The following is a 25,143-nucleotide window of genomic DNA, read 5'->3' as shown; positions in this document are numbered from 1 at the left end:
GAGTAGGCAACATGATGGTAGATTGGTTTGTGTGTGTGTGTGGGAGGAAGGAACAACAAGGGACTGTACCTTGGCAAAAGTAATTTGAACTACTTACCCACCTTACTGAGCTCTGAATTAACTGTAACAACACCTTAGGGAAAAGACCTAAGTATCAATGTAGATAGCTCAGTGAAGATGTTCCTCTTGGGTATCTAGTATTGACCCTGTCAAGAGACAGGCTACTGGGTGCACCACTTTGATCCTGGCTAGCCATTCTTACACATCTGTTAGACAATGGAAAGAACTTGGATATTGAACATATGATGAGATGGTAATAAGTTTTTATGATGTTTATTTTTAGCCATTGACACCTTCCAAACCACCTGTAGTTGCAGACTGGGCCTCAGGCGTAGCTCCAAAACCTGATCCAAAGACAATCAGCAAACACGTTCAGAGAATGGTAGATGTAAGTGGCCAAAGTACTATGTATATTTGATTATGTCTTGTATATAATAATAAAAGTAATGATTAGCTGCAGACATCTTCAAAACTGTACTGAAAACCAGACATCTTCAAAACTGTACTGTGCCTGTTTGTAAACAATGTTTAAAACATTGCATTGTTTGAAAGTTGTTATAGTAGTTACAATCCCCTCAGAGGTATCATCGAACTGCACTGCTACTTAAACTGGGGTTGCAAGTAGTTATTGTTTAGGAGACTAAAATACTCAGATTACCCAGTTCAGCACACATTCATTCTCTGCAAAAGTTAGTATTGATGCAGTGTATTTATCGTAACTGGGACCTGAGCATTCTGAGGTGGTGATCAAAGCAGGAGTCAGGCCAGGTCACCTACCAAGAAGTCAGTCTGAGACCGGCCAAAAGGCAAAACAAGAGTTAAATGTCAGAAGGCAATCAGGGTCAGGTTGCCAGGAAGTAAGAAGCAGAAGATTAACATGAAGAACCACATATCAGGAACCAGAGTTGTGCCAGTTCAGGATACCAGGAAGTGAAGCCAGAGTAGCAAAAGCAGTCAATAGCAAAGTGGATCCTAGTTCATAGACAGCTTCCTGTTCCTGTGCTGGGTTTAAATAGGGCTGTGGATCAATCAGCTTCCAAAACTGGGGCCTTCTACTTTGAGAACAGTTAGCAGAGCTGTGGCGGGCAGGGTGGAACCTGAGAAACTTGAGTAAGCCCTGTTAGAGATGTTAAAACGGTTAACCAGTAAACATACTATTAAGCACACTGGTAAGCTTGAGGCATACCAGTATGCTTAATGGTTAACTGGACCCTGCCAGTAATCTCCAATGGCATCTATCAGTAGTAGGCTGGGGCAGCCCTGGCTACGAAGAGGCCATCAGGACCCCACGGCCACGGAGGGACTACACAGTCATGGTAGGGTTGGGTAGCAGGCCAAGCAACAAGCCCAGAGTTAAAATGGTTAAATGAATGAGCGGGATTAAAGAGCTATGGTCCATGCTAGTGTTTCACATGCTTTTCCACAAATTGCTTAGCAAGAGTTTAATGAGAGGAACTTTTAAAATGAGGATTTAGGACCTAATTCTGCAACCCTTATATTTAATAGAGCCCTGCACAGATACAAAATTGGTACCGATTGAACCTCTCTCATCTGGGACTCTGTCCGGCAACATCCATGGTCCAGGAGGACCACAATTGTTGCTAGAGCAGACAGCTCCAGCCGCAGAGGTTGAGTGTGGCTGGGAGCAAAGCTGGCCTGCAGCCTGCAGGGCCAGTGAGCTGGGGATTCCTGGGAGCAGGTGCCACCCTGTGTGGGGCAGGAAGCAGAGCCCTGGGAACAGGCGGGGGGGGGGGGGCAGCAGAGCCAGGCAGGTGAGCCAGAGAAGGTCACGCCTCCAGGTTTTTCTGGAGTAGCAGCCAAGAGGGAAGCCCCAGGAGAGCGCAGATGCCTGATCTCCCCAGGACTGGTAAATTCCCTTGTTCAGGACCACTCTGGACCCAAGGCTGCTGGACAAGAGAGATTCATCTTGTATCCACCATCTGCAAAAATGATCTACACATATCCACATCCACACATCCCCAGATGCAGATACCTGTGGCTATAAAGCTGATATCCACAAATTTGCAGGGCTCTATTAATAGATACAAGTAGCCACATCATCTTCAATTGTGCTACTAAATGGCTGCAAGGGTTGCAGAATTGGCCTTAATTCAGCCTGGTTTTTAAGTGTGTGGGCAGTTCAACTGATGTCACTGGGACTGCCCATGCACTCAGGGTTAAGCATGTGTGCTTAAGGATTTTTCAGAGTTGGCCACCTACAAGAAGGAAACTCTTGGCTTGTATACACAAGTTGTGCAGGTGCTAGTTGTATTGCAGTCATTAACTCAATCCCTTTATTTTGATTGAGTGGCTTCACATTGTTGCACTTGCACAGGTGCAGAAATCCTCACTAGTGGTGTGCAGTCTTGCTTGCATGGAGAGGATTTTAGTGAGCATTTGTAAGGGTTGGAGAACCTGGCATCCCAAACTGAGAGAGTGGCATGTGGTGATGTGTGAGAGAAGGCAGAAGACACCAAGCAGGGAAAGCAGAAGAAATGGTAAACAGTGTTTGGAGTGGAGCTAGAGTGATATAGAAAAGGGAAGGACACTTCTGTTCTCTCCCATAGCTATTTCTGCCTGGTTTCAAATAACAAAGGGAGCACGCACTGACAATCAAAAGGAAGCTCCTAAGCTTAGAGCTGCTCTCTTGTATGGCAGGCACTGACAGACAACCTTGTTTTGGGTGAGTTTTTGAGCTCTATTTATGCATACATCTTGCCCCCCAGAGTGAAGAAGTCTGTTCTCTACTTTTAGGTTTAGACACATGTGCTAGGCATTCTAGCCCCTTTGGCAATCCCAAGAAAACTCTGAAAGATTGGCAATGGCTTGCTGGGCTGGTGTCTTGAGCAAGTGGGACTTTTGGGAGTATGTAAAGCATCTTAAAGTCACAGTCACTTTGGAACAAGCTGATGCCTAGACATGGAATGCTAAAAGGTCACCGCAGCTCAGGGAGTCAGTGACTGCTGCAGGGTAGGCTAGAGGTGGTAGGATTACTTGAACTGATGTACATTCGTGTCTGTGGTGCTACTCCATTGACTTGACACTCCCTCCAATTTAGAGCTGCCCCAATAAAATAATCTGAGCAACTATTTTGGTTTTATTACCGAGATCTAGCTCTGGGAGATTTTGTGCACACACACACATGCCTGCTCCTGTTTTAAAAAGGTGGGCTATGTTGGTGCAGTCCTTGTGAGTAGACCTGTCCTTAGTGGTTTGGGGATTGGGGGGGGGGGGGGGGGAGAAGAGAGGGACCAGGTGTGAAAAACAAAGGGATTTGTGGAAGGGAAGTGTCAGTGGGATTGCATATGCTATGGGCCAGTACAGAATTGCATCCGTGTTGTTTGAATTTATCTTTTGGTTCGACATATCCAGAATGTACAATGCTTCCATAGACTTAAGCAGGGTAGCCAGTGAGAGAGGTCCTGGCACTGTTTTGAAGAAACCCTTAAAGCTTATTTTACACTTAATAACAGAAGGAATACATGTTTTTGTCTGAGATGCTAATATATTTTGAATTTAATTTTTTCCCCAAAAAGTGAAAAGTAAGTTGTCTAACTTCATTATAAATTTTTCTTTTATTCTTTTATCTAGTCGGTCTTCAAAAATTATGACCATGATCAGGATGGATACATTTCTCAGGAAGAGTTTGAAAAGATTGCAGCCAGCTTTCCATTCTCATTTTGTGTCATGGACAAGGACAGGTGTGTGTCCATGAACCTAGTTTTACATTGGTTTTTGCATGTGAGCTTTGTAACAGATAGTGGCATAAGAGATGTTAAAATCACCCTCCCCTCTCTGAAAATGAAAGCAGAAATGTAACTCAAAAGCTCCTTCTTAGTGGCAAATTACCTCACCCATCTGCAGAAAAAAAACCAGTAGTCTGCTGTGAGACTCCAATAGGTTGCATAGACTGATTACACTTCAATTTTCTCCAATGTCTTAAAGAATATTTTATTGAATTGAATTCAATAATATTAACAGTATTGAACATTTTTCTAAAACTTTATCTAGGAACAAGTTGTATTGTCAAAGATAACGTAGAAAAACAAAATTGTTTGATGTAGCCTAGTGAAACCTATGGTTTGACCAAATAACAGACATTCGTGTTAACCAAAATGTTCCTCAACAAAGAAAAATGCAGCGGTAGTCATTTGGGGTATGTCTACACTGCACACTACACTAACTGCATAATTATTCTGAAATAGCTTATATCAAAATAGCACACCTACACTGCACAGAAGCCTCAAAATTAGTCCTAGGTGGGCTTCCCTAATGTAGACGTGCTACCTCGATTTAGAGGCACTGAGGAGGAATAACTTAGAATGGCCCTGGTGAGGGGCTATTTTGAAATAGCGGCAGTGGAATATCGGCACACACCTTATTTAGAAATAGCTATTTTGAAATTATTTCAAAAAAAAAAACCGGAATGGCTGTGTAGATACTTGCATTGTTGTTTTGAAATAACGATGCAATGTACACACACTTTGTGTTTCTCTGGCCTGCCAAAGATTAACATTAGAAAGCAGAGAAAATTAAAACTTGTTTCTACCACTAATACCTCGTGGGTATTTTTCTTCCTCCTATGAAAGGGCACACCTTTCTAACTCTAAGCTAGAGATTGTAAAGGACAGTGTGACTTCCTGTTGGAAGAAGTTATTCTATTGGGGTGTGTCTAGATTGGCAAGATTTTGCACAAAAGCGGCCGCTTTTACACAAAACTTGCCAGCTGTCTACACTGGCCGCTTGAATTTGCGCAAGAGCACTGACCTTCTAATGTAAGAATTCAGTGCTTCTTGCGCAAATACTTTGATGCTCCCACTCAGGGATAAGCCCTCTTGCACAAGAATACTTGTGCAAAAGGGCCAGTGTAGACAGGCACCTTAATTTTTTGTACAAGAAAGCCAGATGGCTAAAATGGCCATCGGAGCTTTCTTGCGCAAAAGCGTGTCTATACTGAACACGGATGCTTTTGCGCAAAAGCATCCGTGCCAATCTAGACGCTCTTTTGCAGAAATACTTTTAACAGAAAAACTTTTCCCTTAAAAGTATTTCCGCAAAATCATGCCAGTCTAGATGCCCCCTTGCTGTTTTGTATTTTATTTTTTTGCTTTTTGATAGTTGCACAGTGGTCTCTGAAGCTGTTATGAGATGGCCTTTCATATGAAGCAATTTTGTTTAGTAACAAACTGCATTTTAATTCATAATTAGTTTCTATAGAATCCATGACCAGTTTTGCCAGATTGACTGACAACTCCTACCATCAGAAGTGTGAGTAGGAGATGATGTAGTTTACTCTCCTTTTGCTGCTGAAAAGCAGAGACCCAATTAACCATCTCTCTTGTTTATTTGCAGGGAAGGTCTGATTAGCAGAGATGAAATAACAGCTTACTTTATGAGGGCTAGTTCAATCTATTCTAAATTAGGTCTTGGCTTCGCTCACAACTTCCAGGAGACCACTTACCTAAAGCCCACGTTCTGCGATAACTGTGCTGGATTTGTAAGCTTATTTTTAAGTACATTATATTCATATTTATTGGCATAATGGTGTTCCTTCAGTCTACTAAGCAAACATTTATCATCTAATATTGAAATTGTAGGAAAATATGCGCATTTAATGTTACTGACCAGATTTCAGTATTTCTCTTTAGCAGTGTTTTTGTTTCTTTAACATTGCTCCTTCTCCCTTGTGTTCTTCTGGCTGTCAAGGCAGCAGGCTTTCACACTGCATCACTGTCAGGCAAGAGTTTCAAAGCCTGCTGCTTCCTGAGGTTGTTGGGACTGGCCCCACCAGACCTGTTTCTTGTTTAGCAAAGGAAGACTGGGCTAGCTGACTTGCACTGCTCTCTGATGACTGATTCCTGGGATCAGCATCATGCTGCTGTGGGGTGATTCTTATGTGTTAGTGATGGCACCTGAAAGTGTCTCAAGCTGGAGATAAGGCTTTACAAAAGTACAATAGATACGGTCTGTAACGCCCCTGCTACTCCACTTCTGGAACCTCTCTGCAGATCAGCAAAGACAATTGATTGACAAGAAGTAGTATCAGGCCTCAAAACAATGAGATGGGCTTTGGGGATGTGAAGAAGCAGGTAATTTCATAATTGTGTAGTTGATAGAATTATATCGACTACATGATTAGTCAATAAGGGAAGGCAGTTAAAGCGAAGTCCAGGACCTATCCCTGCTGTGGCTCTGCATTTAAAATGTAGTAGGAGCCTGGCAGGCAGGCAGCTCGTCTCAGACTTGGCTTGCACCAGGTCTGGAGCCACTGCAGCTCTGCATTGAAATGCATATAGATGATAGCATTAACCAATAAGCTTTTGTTTATTGGTTCATCAACTATACTATTGCATCCTTAGTGGGCTTTTGTCACATTCTTATGCTGGGAGGGGGTCATTCTACATGCCAGATTTTAATGAAATACTTTAACGCAAACATGTCTTTTTTTCTTTGTGCCTGAATTTCAGCTGTGGGGAGTTATTAAACAAGGCTATAGATGCAAAGGTAATTACTACTTCCTCTTCTGTTGACTTAATGCACAGGTGTGAAGGTGCCCTGCAAAATTAAAAATATGGTTGTAGCTGGAGGGTACATTATTTTCTCTAGCCCCACTTCATTGCCCTCTAAGACGCAGATCCCAAGGGCATCTGTTGGCAAAGGAAGCCAGGACCTCAGATCTGGAGAAGGAGCAGGTGATCCCCAGACAGTGTGAAGTCATAACAGATGGCCCTAGCTCTTTGCAAATCCCCACAGGGTCTGTAATGGAGACTCCTGTTTGATAGGGAGACAAACACCGGCTTTCAGCAGAACTATTTGATGCGCTCTACAATGGAAATATTGCAGAATTTTCCTTTCCTGCATACACTTCAGTAGGCTTTTGCATAGGAGAAAATAATATGACTTCAAGATTATTAGACACTTTGACTAGTACTGCTATAACATGTTCTGCTGTTGTGATATCTTTGATACAAAAGTGGTTCGATTAGTACATTGCAAAAGTTGGGTACATTTACCATTCATTTGTGGTTTCATACCATGCCTTATAGAACATGTAAGACGACCTCTGCAGTTTCCTGGGGAGGTAATACAGTGTGGGAACAGCTCTCAGATGCTGCAGCAAAACCACTAACTTCTACAAACCTTGTTTTACTTGTTTACAGATTGTGGAATGAACTGTCACAAGCAATGCAAAGACCTGGTTGTATTTGAGTGCAAGAAAAGATCCAAAAGCATGACTACAGATAACAGCCCAACCTCAGCCCTCGCTTCTAGCCTCTGCCCTGTGGGAGTCAAAGAACACTTCCACGGTGAGAGAGGTTCAGACAGCTAAGATCAAAGTAACTGCTATATAGGACCCCTCTTTTAGTCCCTCCCTGAACTTGCTGATTGAATAAATTCTAGTATTTATTAACATATTAACAGTTGCTAGAGCCAGACACAAGTAAACCTGGCTCTGGGTGCACCCACTACTATCCCCCGCCTGCTTGTTAATTCAGTAGTGGTCATTTCCTAAGCAGAGATGTATGATATGCACCAAGAGCTCAGACCAAACCCTGCCAACTTTTCTCAGCTGTGACTCAAAGGATCTGTCACCTATCTAAAAGTGAAAGGCTGATGTGTTAACTAATTGTGCCACCTTGTGACAAGCAGATTCCAGTATACAGGCAGTCCCCGAGTTACGCGGATCCGACTTATGTTGGATCCGCAGTTACGAACGGGTATTTTCTCGCCCCGGAGGACTGGAGCGGCGGGACGCCTGGTCCCGCTGCCCACCTCCTCCGGGGCGAAAAAAGCTGCTCCCCATCTCCCTGGTCTGCTGGGGGAGCCAGCAGACCAGGGAGACGGGGAGCAAAGCGGCGGAGGACCCGGGGCCGGACCTGTGGCCGCTTCCAGATCAGCTGGAAGCACCGCGGGTCCGGCCGGGTCCTCGGCGGCTTTGCTCAGCGTCTCCCTGGTCTGCTGGGGGGGGAACGCAGCTAGTGCCCACCCCCAGCAGACCAGGGAGATGTGGAGCAAAGCCCGGGGCCTGTGGTAGAGCAGGTGGGGCGCTGCCGGTTGGTCCCGTAGCACCGTTCCTTGGCGCTGCTGGACCAACCCGGCAGCACCCTAGCTGCTCTGCCCCAGGCGTCCCCAAGTTAGCCGCTGCTGAAACTGACCAGCGGCTGACTACAGGAAGCCCGAGGCAGAGTTGCTCTGCCCCAGGCTTCCTGGAATCAGCTGCTGATCAGTTTCAGCAGCAGCTGACTTGGGGATGCCTGGGGTTCTTAAGTTGAATCTGTATGTAAGTCAGAACTGGTGTCCAGATTCAGCCGTTGTTGAAACTGATCAGTTTCAGCAGCGGCTGAATCTGGATGCCAGTTCCGACTTACATACAGATTCAACTTAAGAACAAACCTACAGTCCCTATCTTGTACGTAACCCGGGAACTGCCTGTACTTTAGATTCGACCACTTGGCAAGAAGCATCTGAAATATTATATAAGTGGGCTCAGAGTTACCAGGGGCCTCCCTCAGGCTCATCTCTCTTTCCTGACTCCAGCACATGCAGATATGGCCGTCCATCTTGGCCCAGGCACAAAGACGCACAACTGCATCATACATTACCCCCCCCCCATTCGTTTTAAAAAAAACTTTTAAAATTGTCTCTTTTTAACCTCAGGAGTTTGCCCCACAGTTACTGCAGCCAGACTTGCCTCTTTTCCTTCCTTTCCCCCATCTGTACAGACAACTAGGCATAGCCTCATTGTCTCACTTCCCATCCTCTCTCCACTGCTGAGGTGAAAGTCTCTGAAATTCTGCCATTAGGGCTACCTGCTGTACATCTCACCATATCAACTCTTCATCCATTTCCAAGCCCCCCCCCCCCCAGTGGTCCAGGTGCAGGACCCAGAGCAACACCCCTTCACCATGGCGGCAGGAACTGGAGTGGCCCATCAGTCTGCTCCATCCCACCACTCTTTCCCAGCCTACTGCACCCTGCTTCTCCATGGCAGTGAGAAGTGGAACGCCGTAGGACCAGGGCACTCTATTTCCCACTGCCGCAGTGGAGTGCAGCCAGCTGGGAGAGGGCAGCGTGCCAGAGCAGGCTGCTGGATCTCATCACTGCACTGAGTGGAGGAGGGAGTGACCCCTGCTGCTGCACTGTGCCACGCACCCGTAAGCTACTGGGCCCCTCCCTTCCATAAGATGGTTGAAGTGGCTGCCGCAGGACCCCCCCAAAGTGTAGGGTCCTCAGACAGCTGCTGCTAATCGTCCGGTGGATGGAACACCTCTGGAGATACTTTGTCATCACCTGCCCTAAGTGTGAAACGGTCTACCATAAGTCAGCTTCCTGAAAGCCACAGCTTCTGGCCCCACAATGATTGATTTCCCACAGTCTCCACCTTCTGTGCGCAGACTTTGGCTAACCTCTCCACCCCATCTTCCAAGTGCTCCCTTCAATATCTAGTTCCCATCACTGGACACTCACAATAATTACCAGACAAGTTGTCCTCAGAGAAACAGTGTACACTTAGCTTGGCTGGAACATCTCAGGATGTTATCTTTTCATAACACCACAGCACTAATCTACTTGTGTGTTTATTAACAAAGATTTAAGAGATGCTGAGAAAGTTTCCACTCATTATCCTAACTGGAATCTTAAAATCTGCACTGATTCAGAGTTACCTTTCTTGTTCCATAAAGTCGATCTTCTTCCCAGGATTCAGTTATGAGCACGCCACTGGTGTTTGGTCAAAACCAGTATCCAAGGTTTCTTGACTCTCCCCTCCCCTCCCCCTGCTGCCACCTTACAATGAGTTTCCTCAGGAAGGGGGAATATCAAAATGGCTTTTCGCTTCTCCTTTTATTTCCTGTACACATTGTATTGACCCAGTCAGGATTCCCCCCCTCCCCTCCCTTTTGTGCTGCCTGTAATTTGTCTTCACATCCTTGCGCTGACTTGAAATGCAAATGTAACTTCCATTGTATTTAGCTTACATGGCTTACTCTGCACATGAACCTAGGCAGATCTGTGAGCATGTGTCTCTTTGGCAAAACTAGTTCTTCATTTGTACTGGGGAATACCACCATGATACAAGTTACAAATATATAGTTTCAATATAATACAGTACGTAGCTGATTATATGTTACTGTCACAACATTATTAATGATCAGTATGAGTGGCTTTTATTTAAGATCTCAAAATATTCTTTACCGATTATTATTATGATAGCAAACATTTGAGGTGAGTTTATCAGGCCTAGCTGGAGTTGCTGTTACAGAATAGCTCTTAAGGTCAGATTTTTACTTCTCCATTTCTCATCCTCTCTGTTTTCATTTGTTGTTTTCATTTTGTAATTCTCCTTTAACTGCAAATCATTTCGGAAATCACTTCCATGAAAGACAGTGAAATAAAGTGTTTCATTGCACCAATTTTAGAGGGGTAAGCGAACACAGAAAAGTTGTGACTTTTTTCCTAGGTCATGGGGGGAAAAAGTAAAGGTATGGAAAGGTGAAGAGAGGTTGTCTTACCTCAGTAGTTGGCACTGTTGCAACCACTGCTGGAATACTGACTCCACTTCTAGAGTCCACAATTCAAAAAGCATGTTGATCAATTAGTAGAGAGGGTTTAGAGAAGAGTTGGCTGGCAGTTGAAGCTAGACAAATTCAGACTGGAAGTAAGACATACATTTTTAAGTGAGGGTAGTTAGCCATTGGAACAGTTTACCGCATTTTCAATCAGCAGCCATTATAAAGTCAAGATTAGTTTTTTTTTCCCCCCTAGAAGATAAGCTCTAGGAATTATTTGAAGGAAGCTTTCTGATCTGTGTTATTTCATTTTCATTTTTAGTGCATTTTAGTTGTTACACAGAGGTGACTAAAAACGGACAAGCAGCAATGGGCTTAAATTGCAGCAAGGGGGGTTCAGGTTGGATATTAGATAAAGTTTCCTAATTCTCAGGATAGCTAAGCACTGGAACAAATTGCCTAGGGAGGCTGTAGAATCTCCATCATTGGAGGTTTTCAGGAACAAGTTAGACATACACCTGTCAGGAATGGTCTAGTTATTACTTGCCTTGAGTGCAGTAGACTGGCCTAGATGATTTGTTGAGGTCCCTTCCAGTTCTATACTTTTATGATGCTACATCCTCTTATAGACAGTTAAATTTACAGTAATACTTTCCTAGTAATACTTTTCCATGTAAGTAGTTGCTGCAAGGATATTTTGTGAATGGGAGGGAAGGTTTCCATATTCTGGATAAAGTGTAAGAGCCTCTACTATTAGACAAAATTCAGAGAGATGTAAATATAAACACCATTTCAGATTAAACATGGCACTGCATGTTTTTAGAAGGTACGCTGTGAATGACTGTGGGCTATGTATCTTCCTTCCCAATGCATGCCTTTAGTTAACTCAATTCATTGTTTGCATTCTGTAGGGCAGGAGGAAGGACCATTTACATTTCCTAATGGAGAAGTGGTTGAACACAATGAAGAGAGCAAGGACCGAACAATTATGCTTATGGGTGTCTCAACCCAAAAAATCTCAGTGAGAGTGAAGCCAGCTGTTGTTGACATGAGCACACAGACAGAGCTCTCACTGGCAAATAGTGATGTGCCCAGTGGGCTGAGGGAGAAGGAACATGGGATGCCATCAGAAAATATTTATCTACAGCCTGCCCCACCGTCTCCATGGCCAAGCCCAGTTCTATACCGCAAGAAGGCATATGTAAAATGGGAAAACAAAGACTCGAGTCAGAAACAAAAGAATGAGCATCGCATGCATAAACCCTCGTACCAGGAACTGGAGCAGGTACTTACACAATGGACCAAATTCTCCTTCACACTACTAGGGTCTTAACATTGGTTTAACAATCTACTGTCATTTCAAGGTCTCTTTGCCCTGCCAAGGTAACAGAGTACTGGAACAATTAAATAAGGGATATTTGTAGAATTTCCATCCCTTAAACTTTAAATAAAGATTGGCTGTATTTCTTAAAAAAAAAAGAAAGTTCTACTCAAGCATAAAACTATTGAGATTGATGCAGAAATTACTAGGCCTTTGTTATACAGGAGAACAGACTAAATGATTGCAGTGATGCCTCCCAGCCTTAAAATCCATAGAAGAAATCCTGGCCTCATTGAAGTCACTGGATCCAGGATTTTACACCATAAATCTAATTATCGATTTTAGGCACTGGGCAGTAGTTTGTAACCTAGTTTCCATAGTGAATATGTTGCCATTAAACTGTAAGCCAATATGTTAATGCCAGGTTAGCCTTGCCTTGCCAGAAGCACTAACAGACCATACAGTGAGACAGACCTAAAAATCTAACTAGAATTACTAAATATTATAGTTTCTTTTTTTCTTAAAAAGAAATCTATGGGAGGATAAAAAATTCCCCCAAAAAAATTTCGAATGCAATTTCAAGGTGGTACAGTTAATCACAAAAACTCAAGAAATTAAGCTAAAACTTCCTTAAATAAGCTTGCCTCTGCTGAACAGAATTTAGCATTCTAGTCCCATTTTTTAAATTTAAAATGAACAAGCAAGTGTGTACAAATTGCCTATAAATTGTGATAACACCATAACATTGATTGGCAGAGCAATGGGGCCAGGTTCACTTTGCTGTTGAATATTAGTTTCCTGACTCTGATTTTTACTCGGTAGAAGTTGCATTTAACACCTAGAAAAGTCTATATGAATGATCAAGCAGACAAAGAAATGAGAACAAGAGGCTGGAACCAATGAAACAAGTGAATATACAGAGAGAAAAACATTCAGTGTATGGGCTAGTCAGCCATGGAGAAAAAACAAAAAGGCTAATAGAAATGAAAAGTTGAGGAGAAAATGACAGGGGAATGATTGTGAGGGCAAAAATAAATTTAAAAAAATACCCCAAAGAAATGTAAATAGGAGAAAAGAACAGCAGGAATTCATGACATGGAGGGCGCAGATAACACCCAAGAATAAAGCCAGAAGAGAAAAAATAGGGATGTTAAATTTTGATTAATCAGTAATTGAGTAGTTGATGGAAATTCCATCAACTACTCGATGAGTCAATAAGGTGGGAAAGGTCGCTCGCTATCCCCGTTGCGCCTCTCTGTCTTTGAAATGTAGGAAGAGCCGCCTGTGACTCGCTGCATTTCAAAGGCAGAGGCACAGCGAGTAACCCAGCACAAGCGGGGACTGCTTCCAGATGCCGCACCTCTGCTTTTTAAGTGGAGTAAGAGCTGCCAGGCTCATACTGCATTTAAAAAGCAGAGGCGCAGCGTCTGGGACCAGGCACGAGCCAGGACAACTGAGTCCTGGCTCACGGCTGGTCCCCTGCTGCACCTTGGCTTCCCCTAGTCCCTGCGGAGATGGTGCTCCCCCAGCACCGGCTCCTGCTCCCCTCTTGCTGCCCGTGATAGAGGCAGCAAGTGGGGGGAAGCAACTAGTCTAGTAGTGACTTGACTACCTTATAAGCATATGCTTATTGGGTGATCAGCTAGTCGCTTTCCCTAAGAAAGATATGAGGACTAATGAAAGAGAGAAACAGCACTTTACAGAAATTAAAAAACATTCAGATATGGACAAACGGGATAATCAGCAATGAGGAACTGTAAAATCTATTTACAATGTTAACTGTAAAATAGCTATACCTAGAAGCCCAAATCTAGATTGCTCTAAGCACTGTGCAAAACACATAGAAAGAAACAGTTCTTCAAATCCTTGTCTGTGAGGATCCTGCTGTTATTGATGCACATTATGTTCCATGCACATGAGTTTTGAACTTTCTTCTAAGCTGTGTCCATTGGGGCCATACCTGTGCCCAGTATGTGCTTGTGCTCATACAATCATAAGGCATAAATGGCCACATGAACTTGCTATGGTCAGTAAGGTGGGAACTGTGGTCCTCTTTTCATTTGCAACTAGTCTGATAGGTTTTTGTTAATCTAAATCTATACATGCAGTTATTATTAGATAGTAGTTTTTCTATCCATTTGTCAGCTTTCCATTCTCCTTTTGTCCCAGGGAACTTTCTTAGGTGTTTGTGCCTTCTCACCTCTATGATTGACTCCAAACCCTTGCAGATCAAGTTCTACCCTTCCTGCAACAGGCTGATTTCCCCCACTCTCCCTCTGCTTAGCTGACAATCCACAGCAGATGTCTTGTTTGCTGGGGGAACTATATATTCTCAATTATTGTTCAAGCTGTGTCCTTGTCTACCTAGACTAGAAAACTGAAGGAAACTCACCTAAAATGGTCATTGTTGTAAGTCTATAAGGAGTACCACAGATTCTGAGAGCTCTTCCTGGGACCCCACACAATGTTCTCAGAGCCAGAGATTGCACTCCTACAGTGCTTTGGAGGCTGTACCCCAAGCTTCAGCTCCTCACACCAAGAAAAAGCATCTGTGCTATCCTTGGGATGTCGGCCTGGGACTGCACACAGCTTCAGTTCAGGAACCACATGCTGACATACCCAGGCATGACAGAGTCAAGACATGACCCAGGGCCAAAGGACACTGCCATTCTCCTTCCATGGAATGGAATAAAGCAAAGGTGTCAGAGGAGCCCGGAGCCCTGTGACTCTGATAACTAAGGCCAGTGCATAGATCAGCTCAAGAAAGTGACCTTGACTAGCTTGCCATCTCCCTCTGAAAAAGGGAGGGCTTCTTCAGCTCCAGAACTGGAGCCTGACTCACCAACAATAGAACTCTCTCTAATGTAGGAGTCTCTCTAAATACCAACAGACCCTTTACTCTCCAGCACAAGCTTCACATAGCCTCCATCCTGTTACCTGCCCTCTGGGAACCAGCCAGTACACACATTTATGAGATAGGGATACCACCCCCATTTTCCTGAAGGAAAGGCACCTCCCTCATTAGAGTTGAAAGACTTTATGGATTGCTACTCCTCCTTAGGCTGTCTACACTTCCTGGCTTTCTAGGGCACAGTGGGGGTCCAGCCTCCTCTACCTCTAGGTCCCACACTCCTGTACATTCAGCTACAGCGACCAGGATCAACTTCCATGCAACGGTCAGTGTGTCCCACACACTAAAGATATGTCAGCACATACGGCAGCATGGAGAGTACAAGACAAGCACACATTCACCCGTGAGCCATAGCATAGAGAAGCAGAGTGCTCTACATGCTGGAACCCCTCTGGAGAGGCTCTCTACATTCAAGCATTTCTTCCTAATATAGCATCCTGCTATCTCCCAACTCCTGGAGCCTTTCCCTACCAAAATGAGCAGCTCTGGCAGGGGGATGGAGGGAGAACCAGAACTTTCCCATTGCCTGCCCCCTGCTAGAGCCTTTCCTTGCCACAGTGAGGCTCCCTGCTCTTGGGGCCTTTCACTGCTGCGAGGAAAGGCTGTGGGAGGAGAGGTGGACAGTGGGGAAAAGAGGGAGCTGCTGGAGTTCATTCACTGCTGTATGTAGCTACACACGTATGTAGACAGACACAGGAGACTGACAGTCAGGGCCTGAATACAAAGAGGGGATTTCCTCCAGACATCTGGTAGATGAAATGATAAATCAACCTGCTGTTTATTCATTGTAAGCTCCTGCTGAGGCAGTCACTCCATACTGATCCTGCCTGCAAATGATTTTAGGGCAGTGTTTTGCAAATTATTTTGTACTGAGTTACTGTTTTTGGTTGTGCCCCATCCATAACCCAGGCAAAAGTAAAGAGCCAACAGATGGATTTGGTGTTTCTTCCCTGAGCCACACCATGCAGGGCTGCCCACAGCCACCTGTCATCACTGCTCACACACATATACCCCAGAACTTTCCTCCAAGCCATCCTAAAAGGGACGCACCCCACAGTTTGAAGATCTCTTATCAAAGCTGTTCCCTATTTTGGCACTTCAAGTCCAGAAAGTGGGGGACTGCAAGAAACCTTAAAATACCCTGCTTCTAAAAGCTTCTGCTTAAATTCCCCCAGGTTACAGATTCCCTGACCTTGGGTGCTACACTGCCATCACCCAAATGCAAAAGCCACTTAGGAGCCCAAGAGGACACACTTGGAAATTTTTTCCTGTGGGGTAACCCCAAGCTCTTTAATCCTTCCTCAGAAGAAAGCTTGAAAGCAAACTAATTTCTTGATAGCTGACCTTCAGCCTTAGACATGTGCACCCAGAACCTCCTGTCTTCTAGGACACAGGAATCAGATCATGGTCTTAAAAATGTGATTTTTTTATTAACAAAACAAAGAGGATATATTTGGTAAAGCAAACTTGGCTGCTAGGTGTTCTAGAGCAACTGAATAAATGCAGATTAAAAATACAGAGAACTGCTTCTCTCTGATTCAGTTTAAAAGTTACTGGTACCTGGGTTCAGCACAAAGTTCACAAACCAGAAAATAACCAGTAAATCACGTCTAACTAAATATTCTCTGTTTTACTTACAACTCTGTTGTTTAGGCTTTTTTCTTAGACATGGATATTGCTGGAAAATCCATGCCTTATTTGTGGCTCAGTTCATTTCTCTCCCAGCTCTTGCTCTGATGAACTCACACAAAGAACTGAAGCAGGGAGAACCTGTTTTTCTATTCAACTCTCTCACTCTCTTCCCATTGGCTCTCCTGGCTCTCTGCCAACACTTCCTGGATACTCTCTATTTCTGGGTTTAACCCTTTACAGGCAATGTAATTATCTGCATGACTGGGATGACTAGAAAAGGTCAGGACCCTTTGGCTATGTGGATCCCATAATCCACTCTCCATCCCTGCTCCTTTGACATTCTTAACTTTGGGCATCTGAATTACTGAGGGAACAGAGAGTTGATTGGATCCACATAGCCTATTATATGCTAGCTGGGGATGGTGGGAGGGAGGGATGAGGAAGTTCAGGTTGCAGGTATAGCCCCCAAACAGACACTACTTGCTAGAAAATTCTAATCTTGTGTACATAGGGCACATGCACACCAACAGTGAGATCCATACAGACATCACATCTTGCAGAACTACATCTGCTATAAGGTAAGCAGCAATTATTTTCTGCCCCATTTAGCTTACAAGCTAAGAACCTGATCCAGTTAATTCTGAAGTCAATGGAAAAAACTCTCATTCTTGACTGGGAATTAGATCAGGCCTGAAACTGACAAGACAGATAAAAAGGGAAGAAAGCATGCATTGTTACCTATTGTACTGAAAGGACTGGAGACACAGAGCTATTAAGTGACTTGCCTGAAGTCACGTCTACATTAGTGGAGAAAATTGATGCAAGATATACAACTCCAGCTATGTGAATTGTGTAGCTGGAGTTAATGTACTTTGCATTAATTTTTTTTTGGGGGGGGGGGGGAAGTCCCACAGTGGGAGGTCAATGGGAGAAACTCTCCTGTCAACTCTCACAGCTGCAAGGCGCTCCGGGGGCAACCGCAGCGTGTCCTTACTAGACCCATTAAATTGAATGCTGGAAGATCAGCCTCTGGTGCATTGGTCTTCCTGCAACTGTAGATGTGGCCAAAGATAATACATGAGCTTTGTGGCACATCCAGGACTTAAACCCAGATCTTAGTCTATGTAGTGCTTTAACCATAAGAACATCAAATGAAAACTGAAGTGATTAAAATCCTAACTCGAGTCAGCATCATTGTACTAAGATCTCAGATAAGCATGAATAAAGCCAGCTCATTTCACACTTTGCAGTCAGCCAGTACTTTGTGGACTTCTGCATCTTAAAGCACTGGGGAAAGGAAATGAGGAAAGGGTTCAGTCAGTTAGTACGCTGTCATCATACTAGACAGTGGAATGAAGAGACATCCTGTTGCTGCCCGATGAAGCCTTCAGTCTTTGTGAAAAAACATGGATTATTATTTGTGTTATATCTACCTACAAACCCAAACAATATCCAAAATCAAACAATATCCAAAATCAAACCCTCTCCCACCATTCTTGAAACACATGCCACCTAAATCTTCCTCTAGCATCTTTGCATCACCTGTGCACTTTGTGGTTGAAAGCTCAGTACATAAGAATAAATGCATTCTGCACAAGTCATATTGAAATTTAGTGGTTCCAAGCATAAAATGGTTAATTTACCAAGTAACAAATAAATTCTTTAGCGATCTGAACAGAAAATTAATTGCCATTTGCTCATGCTGATCTTTTGTTTAATATGTCATTTACTGTTTCGTGCATAATAATCATTTGGAGAATAGTTTAAATATTCTCTCTCAGAAAATATGAGATGCCAATCAAGCAAGCGCACCAGCATATAGAGTTGAAATCAGTTAAAAAATCCAATACCGTGTATATGATGCCTGCCATTTTCTGTTTTCATTTAGGAAAGAAATATTCTAAAGGCAGACAATGAAGCTTTAAAGATTCAGCTTAAACAGGCACACAGAACAATTGAATCTCTCAGTATTCAACGCAGAAATCATGTATTGGACAATATACAACACAGAGACTGCACGTAGCTGACAAGAGCTCTCTTTTGGATGAATGTAAAAGGGGGCTATTTGAATTGTGACAAGGCTGCTGTATTCAAGTGAACAGGAAACAAAGACTTGAATGATTTTAAACAGAAATATTCTGTTCCATCAGCATATTTTGCCTGTTCAATATACTGCTGAATGTATAAATGTGTTTCTTTCTCCGATAGTTTACAATAATTTATCTTCTGGACATGGGAATTCATGCATTCTGGAATCTCTCTCAAGAACGGTGATAGGCCCAGAAGTTATTTATTTATCTATCATCAGTAAGCAATTTTGTATCCAATGTGGATGATGCATGTGACTCTACAAGTAGCCACTGTTTCTATCAAGTCCCCAGTTAACATCTACATGGGTTCCAACCAGGTATGTAATTTAAATGGAAACTTTCCATTCAAATTTGGCCAAGATTCAGGTTTTCTAACAACAAACATTTCATAAATGTAAGACATTTGAATAACTTTTGATAAGATCATAGACGTTTCATAGACCTAATCATTGCTGCATTAAGAACTGGAAAGTAAAACTGAATTAATTGATTTTCATCCTCCAACATTAGTTTCACTGCTTTTTGATGTTTAGTATTTCTAATGACAATTTTAAGTCTCTCCTTTTAAATGATCTAGGATGTAGTATGTAATTTTTTTTTTTTAAACAACTTAGGGGTAAAATGTGTCCCTTTAAAATCTTTGCCTTCTGAGCTGGTCTTAGAGGTTGTAGCTATCCAAACTTTAACCCTGCAAAACTAAAAACTATAGTGCCTCATACAGAGCAGGGGCCTAGAGATTTCACACTGGAGTGTTGCTTCCACTTTACTGTTTCATGCCACCCCTCAGGTCACAGTCTTAATACTGACCCTGCTAGCTTAGCAGATCATAGATGAAGACAGATTTTGTCAGAGGGAAAGATTTTGGCTATTTTCTTTAACTTTTCTCTAACTTTCAGTCTTTGATTCATAAGAGTGCAATATAGTCTTACATTTATATTCATATTTTATGATTAAATCATGAAAATTAAGGAAGGAGAATTTTCACTCTAATGGGGTACATGACCAGCTCCATTTCCTGGGCATTTGTTGCCTACCCAAATCAGGCTAAGATACCCTCAGTTGTGCAACACCCATGTCTTTATTCACCTTAGCTTGATACCAACACCCATGCCAAACTACAGTCTTTACAGGGTTTTCTCCTCTTACAGGCAGGAAGTCTTCAGTTTGGAGGCCCTCAGCTCCCTGACTGGCCTCTCCTTCCCAGCCCACATATAGCTTGGCTCATCAGGCTGGCATGTGTTGCCAATCTATAGGCCAGCATCAGGCCTTTTCTTCAGCCCCAATCTGTGCCTCTTGATTGGGGCTGACAGGCAAAAGCTTATTAGGTGCTCCTGCTATATGCTCTATGATAGCATTTAACTGTTCTGGCATCCAACTATGGACCCTCTTGAAGTGGGGAAGTACATCTTCTCTCCATTGACAGCCTTCCTCTACAGGTTACATTATTGTTATTTATTATTTCTGGCACATCTAAGGGTTCCCATCAGGGACAAAGGCTCTACTGCTCTAAGTGCTGTACACGTGCCACTGAAGGCACACCTTGCCCAAGAGCTCACAATCTAGGTTTCATCTGCATAAAAAGCAAAACAGATGTTTGAGGTGATTATTACATGGTTGACAGCACTTCCGAAAAAATTAACCATGGAGCAAGTCTGGGGAAGTTCAATGTACATTATAGGGAATTTCAGCTTATGTTGTTGTATGTAGCTTAGTTCACTAGAGGTTCAGCTAAGCAACCAGAATCCATGGCAAACCCATCCCTCCCCAGAGAATCTCTCCTTCCTGCTCCTTACCTGCAGTTGTCTTCTTGGGAGGAGGGCCAAAGGCCTGCATTTCTCCTCATGGTTCAACAAGCAGCAGCAGGATATTTTTCTTTCCATTGTGCAGACACACCAGGTGCTTAAAGAACTTCTCTCATTCTCTCCCCATGGGCAGATAAGGATGGAGCAGATGCATCTACTACACACTACCAGAGAGCTTCTAAGCCTTCATCTTTTTGTCTCTTGTGGAAGCTGGGGAGATTGGGGGGTTTTCTGAATCCCTCAGGCTGTGTCAACACAGCAGGATGGTTTCAGAATAACTGATGTTCTGAAATAACAGAGTCTGCATCTACACACAAGCAGTTATTTCAACAAACTCCTATAACCCTCATTGTACGAGGAGTAAGGGAAGTCCAGGGAAGAGTGCGCTCTCAACATAACTGCTGTGCAGACAGCGCCAAAATTCAAAATAAACTATTTCCACTTTAGCTACGCAATTAGTGTAGCTCGAGTTGCGTAGCATATTTTGAGTTTAGCCCTGCTGTGTAGACATGCCCTCAGTGTCCTGCTTTCCTGTCTCCATTCTGTATTGAATCCATGTACTCTTTCCTGTCTCAGGTCCTTGAGCAATTACTACCCTCCTCCAGTCATGCCCTGCCAAAAATTGTTTCTGCCCCCTTTCCCTCTCCCTCCCTTACATTTGTGTTAATTTGGTGCAATAAACAGCCACTTTCTAGGCAGCCTCAGCAGCAAGAGATTCTGTGCTGCAAAGTTTCCTGCTCAGCTTTTAGGATGCTGCTATGGTGTGCAGGAGGACAGCTTTCTCTCTCTCTGGTCTTAGGTTACTGGCTGGAACATCACCTTGCCCAGGATATTTGTGAAGTCCTTCAATTGCTTTGTCTAAACATTGCCAATTCATTGCCACTGTGGGTCAGATTTGACCCAGTCTGTTCATTTATGCATGTGGAACCCATATTGGAGCGCCACCAAGCTCTCACTGAAATCAACAGCATAACCTTAATTGGCTTGCTTAACTGGAGGGAAAAAAAGCACAAGCCCTAATCAGATCAGGTCATGTTACTGCATTTCTGATTTTCGCACAGGTGTGAAAATGCTTCCCATTGTTTCTGAAAGTCGATTCTTGTCTGTAGTTCGAGCATTCTTTCATGTTTGTGACACTGTAACAGTGCAAGAAACACACTTCATGGGAGAGAATGCCACAGCCTGTGCCCTTTTTTAGACCAAAAAGCCTGAGGTTTCAGACACTCTTCTTTTTCACTACCTCTCTTTGAGGTTGAAGATTGCTGTGCCTCCCTAGGGTGAGCTGACTAGAGTTCCCAAACAGTCTAGCTTTCAAAATCCTGATGCTCATTTACAGCAAAGTCCCTTTACACTGCTTTACCCACTTAAAAGGAGCCTTAATGTAAACAGTTTCAGTGGGTATATGTTTAATTAAGAATAGAGAGAAAGATTAAAAGGGACTGCATACTGTATTTCATCTCAGAATTTAGCTAGACAGGTTGTTCTTATGACATACTCTTAGAAATATGAGGTTTACTTGCTGTAGGCTTGTCTTTACGGGAAATTTAATTCAGATTAAGGTAAAGTGTCTGCTTAAAGAAGAATAGCTATTTTTAATTAACTGCCTTAACCCATTTCAGATTAAGCTAATTTGGAATAAAGCACACATTTTTAAATGTAAACCTAACCTTAATCTGAATTACCTGTGTAGACAAGATCATAGAACAAAAATATCATTTTTAAGGTGTTTTTTTTTGGTATGGTTTTTAAATCTTGACCCTTTTTACCTTCCAGCATCCTCAGCCCCCAGACCAAGTATTCCTTTAGCTCCCACAGTCTCTTAATCTGTAGCCAATTTGACCTTGAGGTGTGACAAAACCATTACATTCACTAGGGCAGAGGTGACATCAATCATATCAGTATTATTATTATTGCAGGAGCACCTAGGAGCCAGTCATAGAACATAACTCTGTTGTGCTAGATGCTGTACAAAGTTTGTAGTGCTTAACTGGGAGGTGGGGGGGGGGGGGGGGAAGACAGCAATAACATCCATACAATAGCTACTGTCTTTTATAACTTCTAGCGTCCTCTCCTTTAATCTCAGTATTTTCCTCAAAATTTAGCCGTTCAAATGCCGCTTTGATCAACTGAAAGTCAAGAGGACTAGTTCCTGTATTTGCAAGTTATTTTTTCCTGACTGAAGGAGTTAGAATGAGTTTAACTCTGTCTGCTTTTAAATCAAGAAAGTGTAAATGCTGTTAACAGGCAACTGAGCAGTCTTTCATGTTATTGACAGATTAACATCCATCTGGCCAGGATTAAAACTCTGTGTTTCAAGACTGAAAGATTAATTAGACTTTCAGTTATGGAATCTCTAGTGTTGGTTAAACCAAGCAGAGATACAAGCTAAGGTGATCTGTAGGTTCAGTGCTATCTTATTGACTGTAAATACATGTACAGTAAGTAAAAAAGGTAAAATATTCATGTGACTTTTTAGAATCAGTCGCTGTGAGCTCTGTGCAGCTTCTGTTTCTCATACACTAAAATTGAACGATCTAGAAAAACTGCTGATTACCTTGAATACAGATGTGCAATTTATCAAAAACTGATCTTAGACCTTGCTTTGTCTTATTTCTTTATAAAATGAATTTAGGCAAGGGAAATGCTCTACAAGTTTAAGATGACTTTCATTTAAGATTAGTGGACACTAAAATAAAAAAAGTCCTTATACCCCTAGATATTGAAAGAATCAACTATGTTGTTGCATCCATTGTCACATATTTGGAGATTATCCAACAAATTAAATAAAACCTGCTGAATCTGGTTGTTTGTTAAAATAAACCAGTCATCTAATTTTAGGACTAAATTCTGGATTCCGATAAACTGTTTTGCTAGAATGTGAAGAAAAATATGTTGTTTTAAAATTAAACTGTTCTCTGAAGTTATATGAATCTAACCACAAAGTCATTGTGCTAGAGCAAGAGAACCACAAAGTAAAAGACAAAACAAAAGTGAAACTGACCATCTTAACCAGTTCTTGCAAATTAAATGTTATAGCAACTTTTACAGCAAAAATATAATTCATTCTTAAACTTTATGCCTTTAAGTTGTCCCAAGCGTAAAGCAGGTAGAATTTTTTAAAAAAATTAATCCACATAATCTCTTTAAATTATAATTTGGCAGATATCCAAATGGATTTTCATACACAAGTGGGCTTTATCCAGGCTCAGTATGATAAACGAACCTAAGCGAAGGTGATTATAGATTAAAAACTAATTAAATCTCTCCTGTTTAAGGACTAGCTAGACTCCTCCCCCCTTTTCTGCATCAGCAAAAATATTCAGCAGAATTTCATATTCAAATCCAATCAGCCAGCTGCCATTTTGGCTTTTCTCTCCATTTGCCTTGTCAGCAGTTTCAAACTACAGTAGCTATCTCAGCAAACATACAAAAAAAAAAAAAGATGGAGGTGAAAGTCAGGAGTACAGAATTAGATATCGGCCCTACCTTCCCCTGAGCATGCTGTGATTGTACAAAGATTATCTGAATATGAGATCCATTTACAAGAGACTACATAGGATAGGTGTTTGTTTCACACATTCATAGTACTCAACCAAAAGAGGCAGCTGAAATCTGGAAATGTCAGGGTATTAATGGGTACAGGTTGAACCTCTTTAGTTAGGCACTCTCTAGTCTGGCAACATCCATGGTCCCATAAAGTTTGTTTACAGCCACAGTCCTGCTCTCAGTGTTCTTGCTGTTCTTTGGCTCTAATTTACCCCTAAATGTAGTAAGCAGTGGAAGTGCTGGTAATGTTGCTAGACAATATTGACCTCCTGTGATTAGGCAAATTCTTTGGTTCAATACAGGTTAGGTCCGAAGAGTGCTGGACTAGAGAGGTTGAACTCGTAGTTTCAGGTACATCTGCCTATTAAGTCCCTGTGAATGTTTGCAATTTTATATTAAATCTTTGTATTTTTATATTCTTTCTTGCTCTGTGAAAGAACCTGACTATACTGGGAGGAAAAATGAAATTGACTCCACAAAAGTGAAAAGCAGAAAGATTCTGAAAAAAAAACCCCAACTTTACAGAAATATTTTTCATTTCTAATCCTCATAAGGCCTTGTTTGGAGTAGGGACAATGGTGAGTTTTTAGAAATATGTTAGCTGACTCATTACAACTAAATGCTGTTTCAAAACATTAGAAACTAGAAAAGTTTTAATTCCTTTAAAATTATTTTAATTGTCAGCTTACCCAGTTTAAAAAAGAACACTCACTTTTTCTCTCTAATCTACCTACGGCCTTAAGATAAAAAAAAAGAAATCACATCAGAAAATAATATACACAGACACACACACATTTTTTAAGTGGATAATGTCCCTTCAAAGGAAATATTGCTTTTCCTTTGGTTTCTATTCTAATTTTTTGGAGTATTGATTGTTCTTGGTACTGGTATTGACTAAATTAATACTTATTTACTTGTTTGCATAATGGAGGAGTCAAATGTAATTATGGAAAATAACTTACATGTATATATTGGAAGTAGCAAAACTGCTGTCTTAGGAATTATGTATGTTGCAATAGTAGCAATCTGCATTAATGTTTCAGTAAATTTGACTGACATTTATATTGGTGGTAATTAGTAAAATGCTGTCTAATTATATATGTATGTATGTTAAAGTGACTGACTGAAAAAAGTGTACAGATTGTAAATATTTTGTATATAAAGTTGTGTAATATTTATATTATAAAAGTCACTAGAACAACAAAATTATTTGCCTGTTGCATTTTTTTTAATCCCATAAGCATCCAAAATATTTTTGACAGACTTGCATGAT

The 25,143-nt window shown here is 42.1% G+C and overlaps 1 protein-coding gene across 3 annotated transcripts in view; it reads left to right on the top strand.

Moving 5' to 3' along the window:
* RASGRP1 (RAS guanyl releasing protein 1) overlaps window positions 1-24,628 on the top strand; it is an 84,948-nt gene extending 60,320 nt beyond the window's left edge. The window contains exons 11-18 of one of the 3 annotated variants that reach the window (XR_012903418.2): window positions 344-448; window positions 3,652-3,761; window positions 5,413-5,557; window positions 6,528-6,564; window positions 7,221-7,367; window positions 11,480-11,853; window positions 18,321-18,839; window positions 22,427-24,628. Coding sequence is in view for 2 of the 3 variants with exons in the window: in XM_075927038.2 (XP_075783153.1) it covers window positions 344-448; window positions 3,652-3,761; window positions 5,413-5,557; window positions 6,528-6,564; window positions 7,221-7,367; window positions 11,480-11,853; window positions 18,321-18,455 (1,053 nt within the window). In the remaining variant the exon portion in view is untranslated. Of the gene's footprint in view, window positions 1-343; window positions 449-3,651; window positions 3,762-5,412; window positions 5,558-6,527; window positions 6,565-7,220; window positions 7,368-11,479; window positions 11,854-16,943; window positions 17,011-18,320 lie in introns of all 3 variants that reach the window. The other 2 variants (XM_075927039.2, XM_075927038.2) reach the window with 2 other exon arrangements.
* The last annotated feature ends 515 nt before the right edge of the window (window positions 24,629-25,143 follow it).

Source organism: Pelodiscus sinensis, chromosome 5 (assembly GCF_052426305.1).
Source record: "Pelodiscus sinensis isolate ZL-2025 chromosome 5, ASM5242630v1, whole genome shotgun sequence".
Lineage (NCBI taxonomy): Eukaryota > Metazoa > Chordata > Testudines > Trionychidae > Pelodiscus > Pelodiscus sinensis.
The sequence above is the reverse complement of the archived record's forward strand: the minus strand, read 5'-3'. Positions and strand labels throughout refer to the sequence as shown.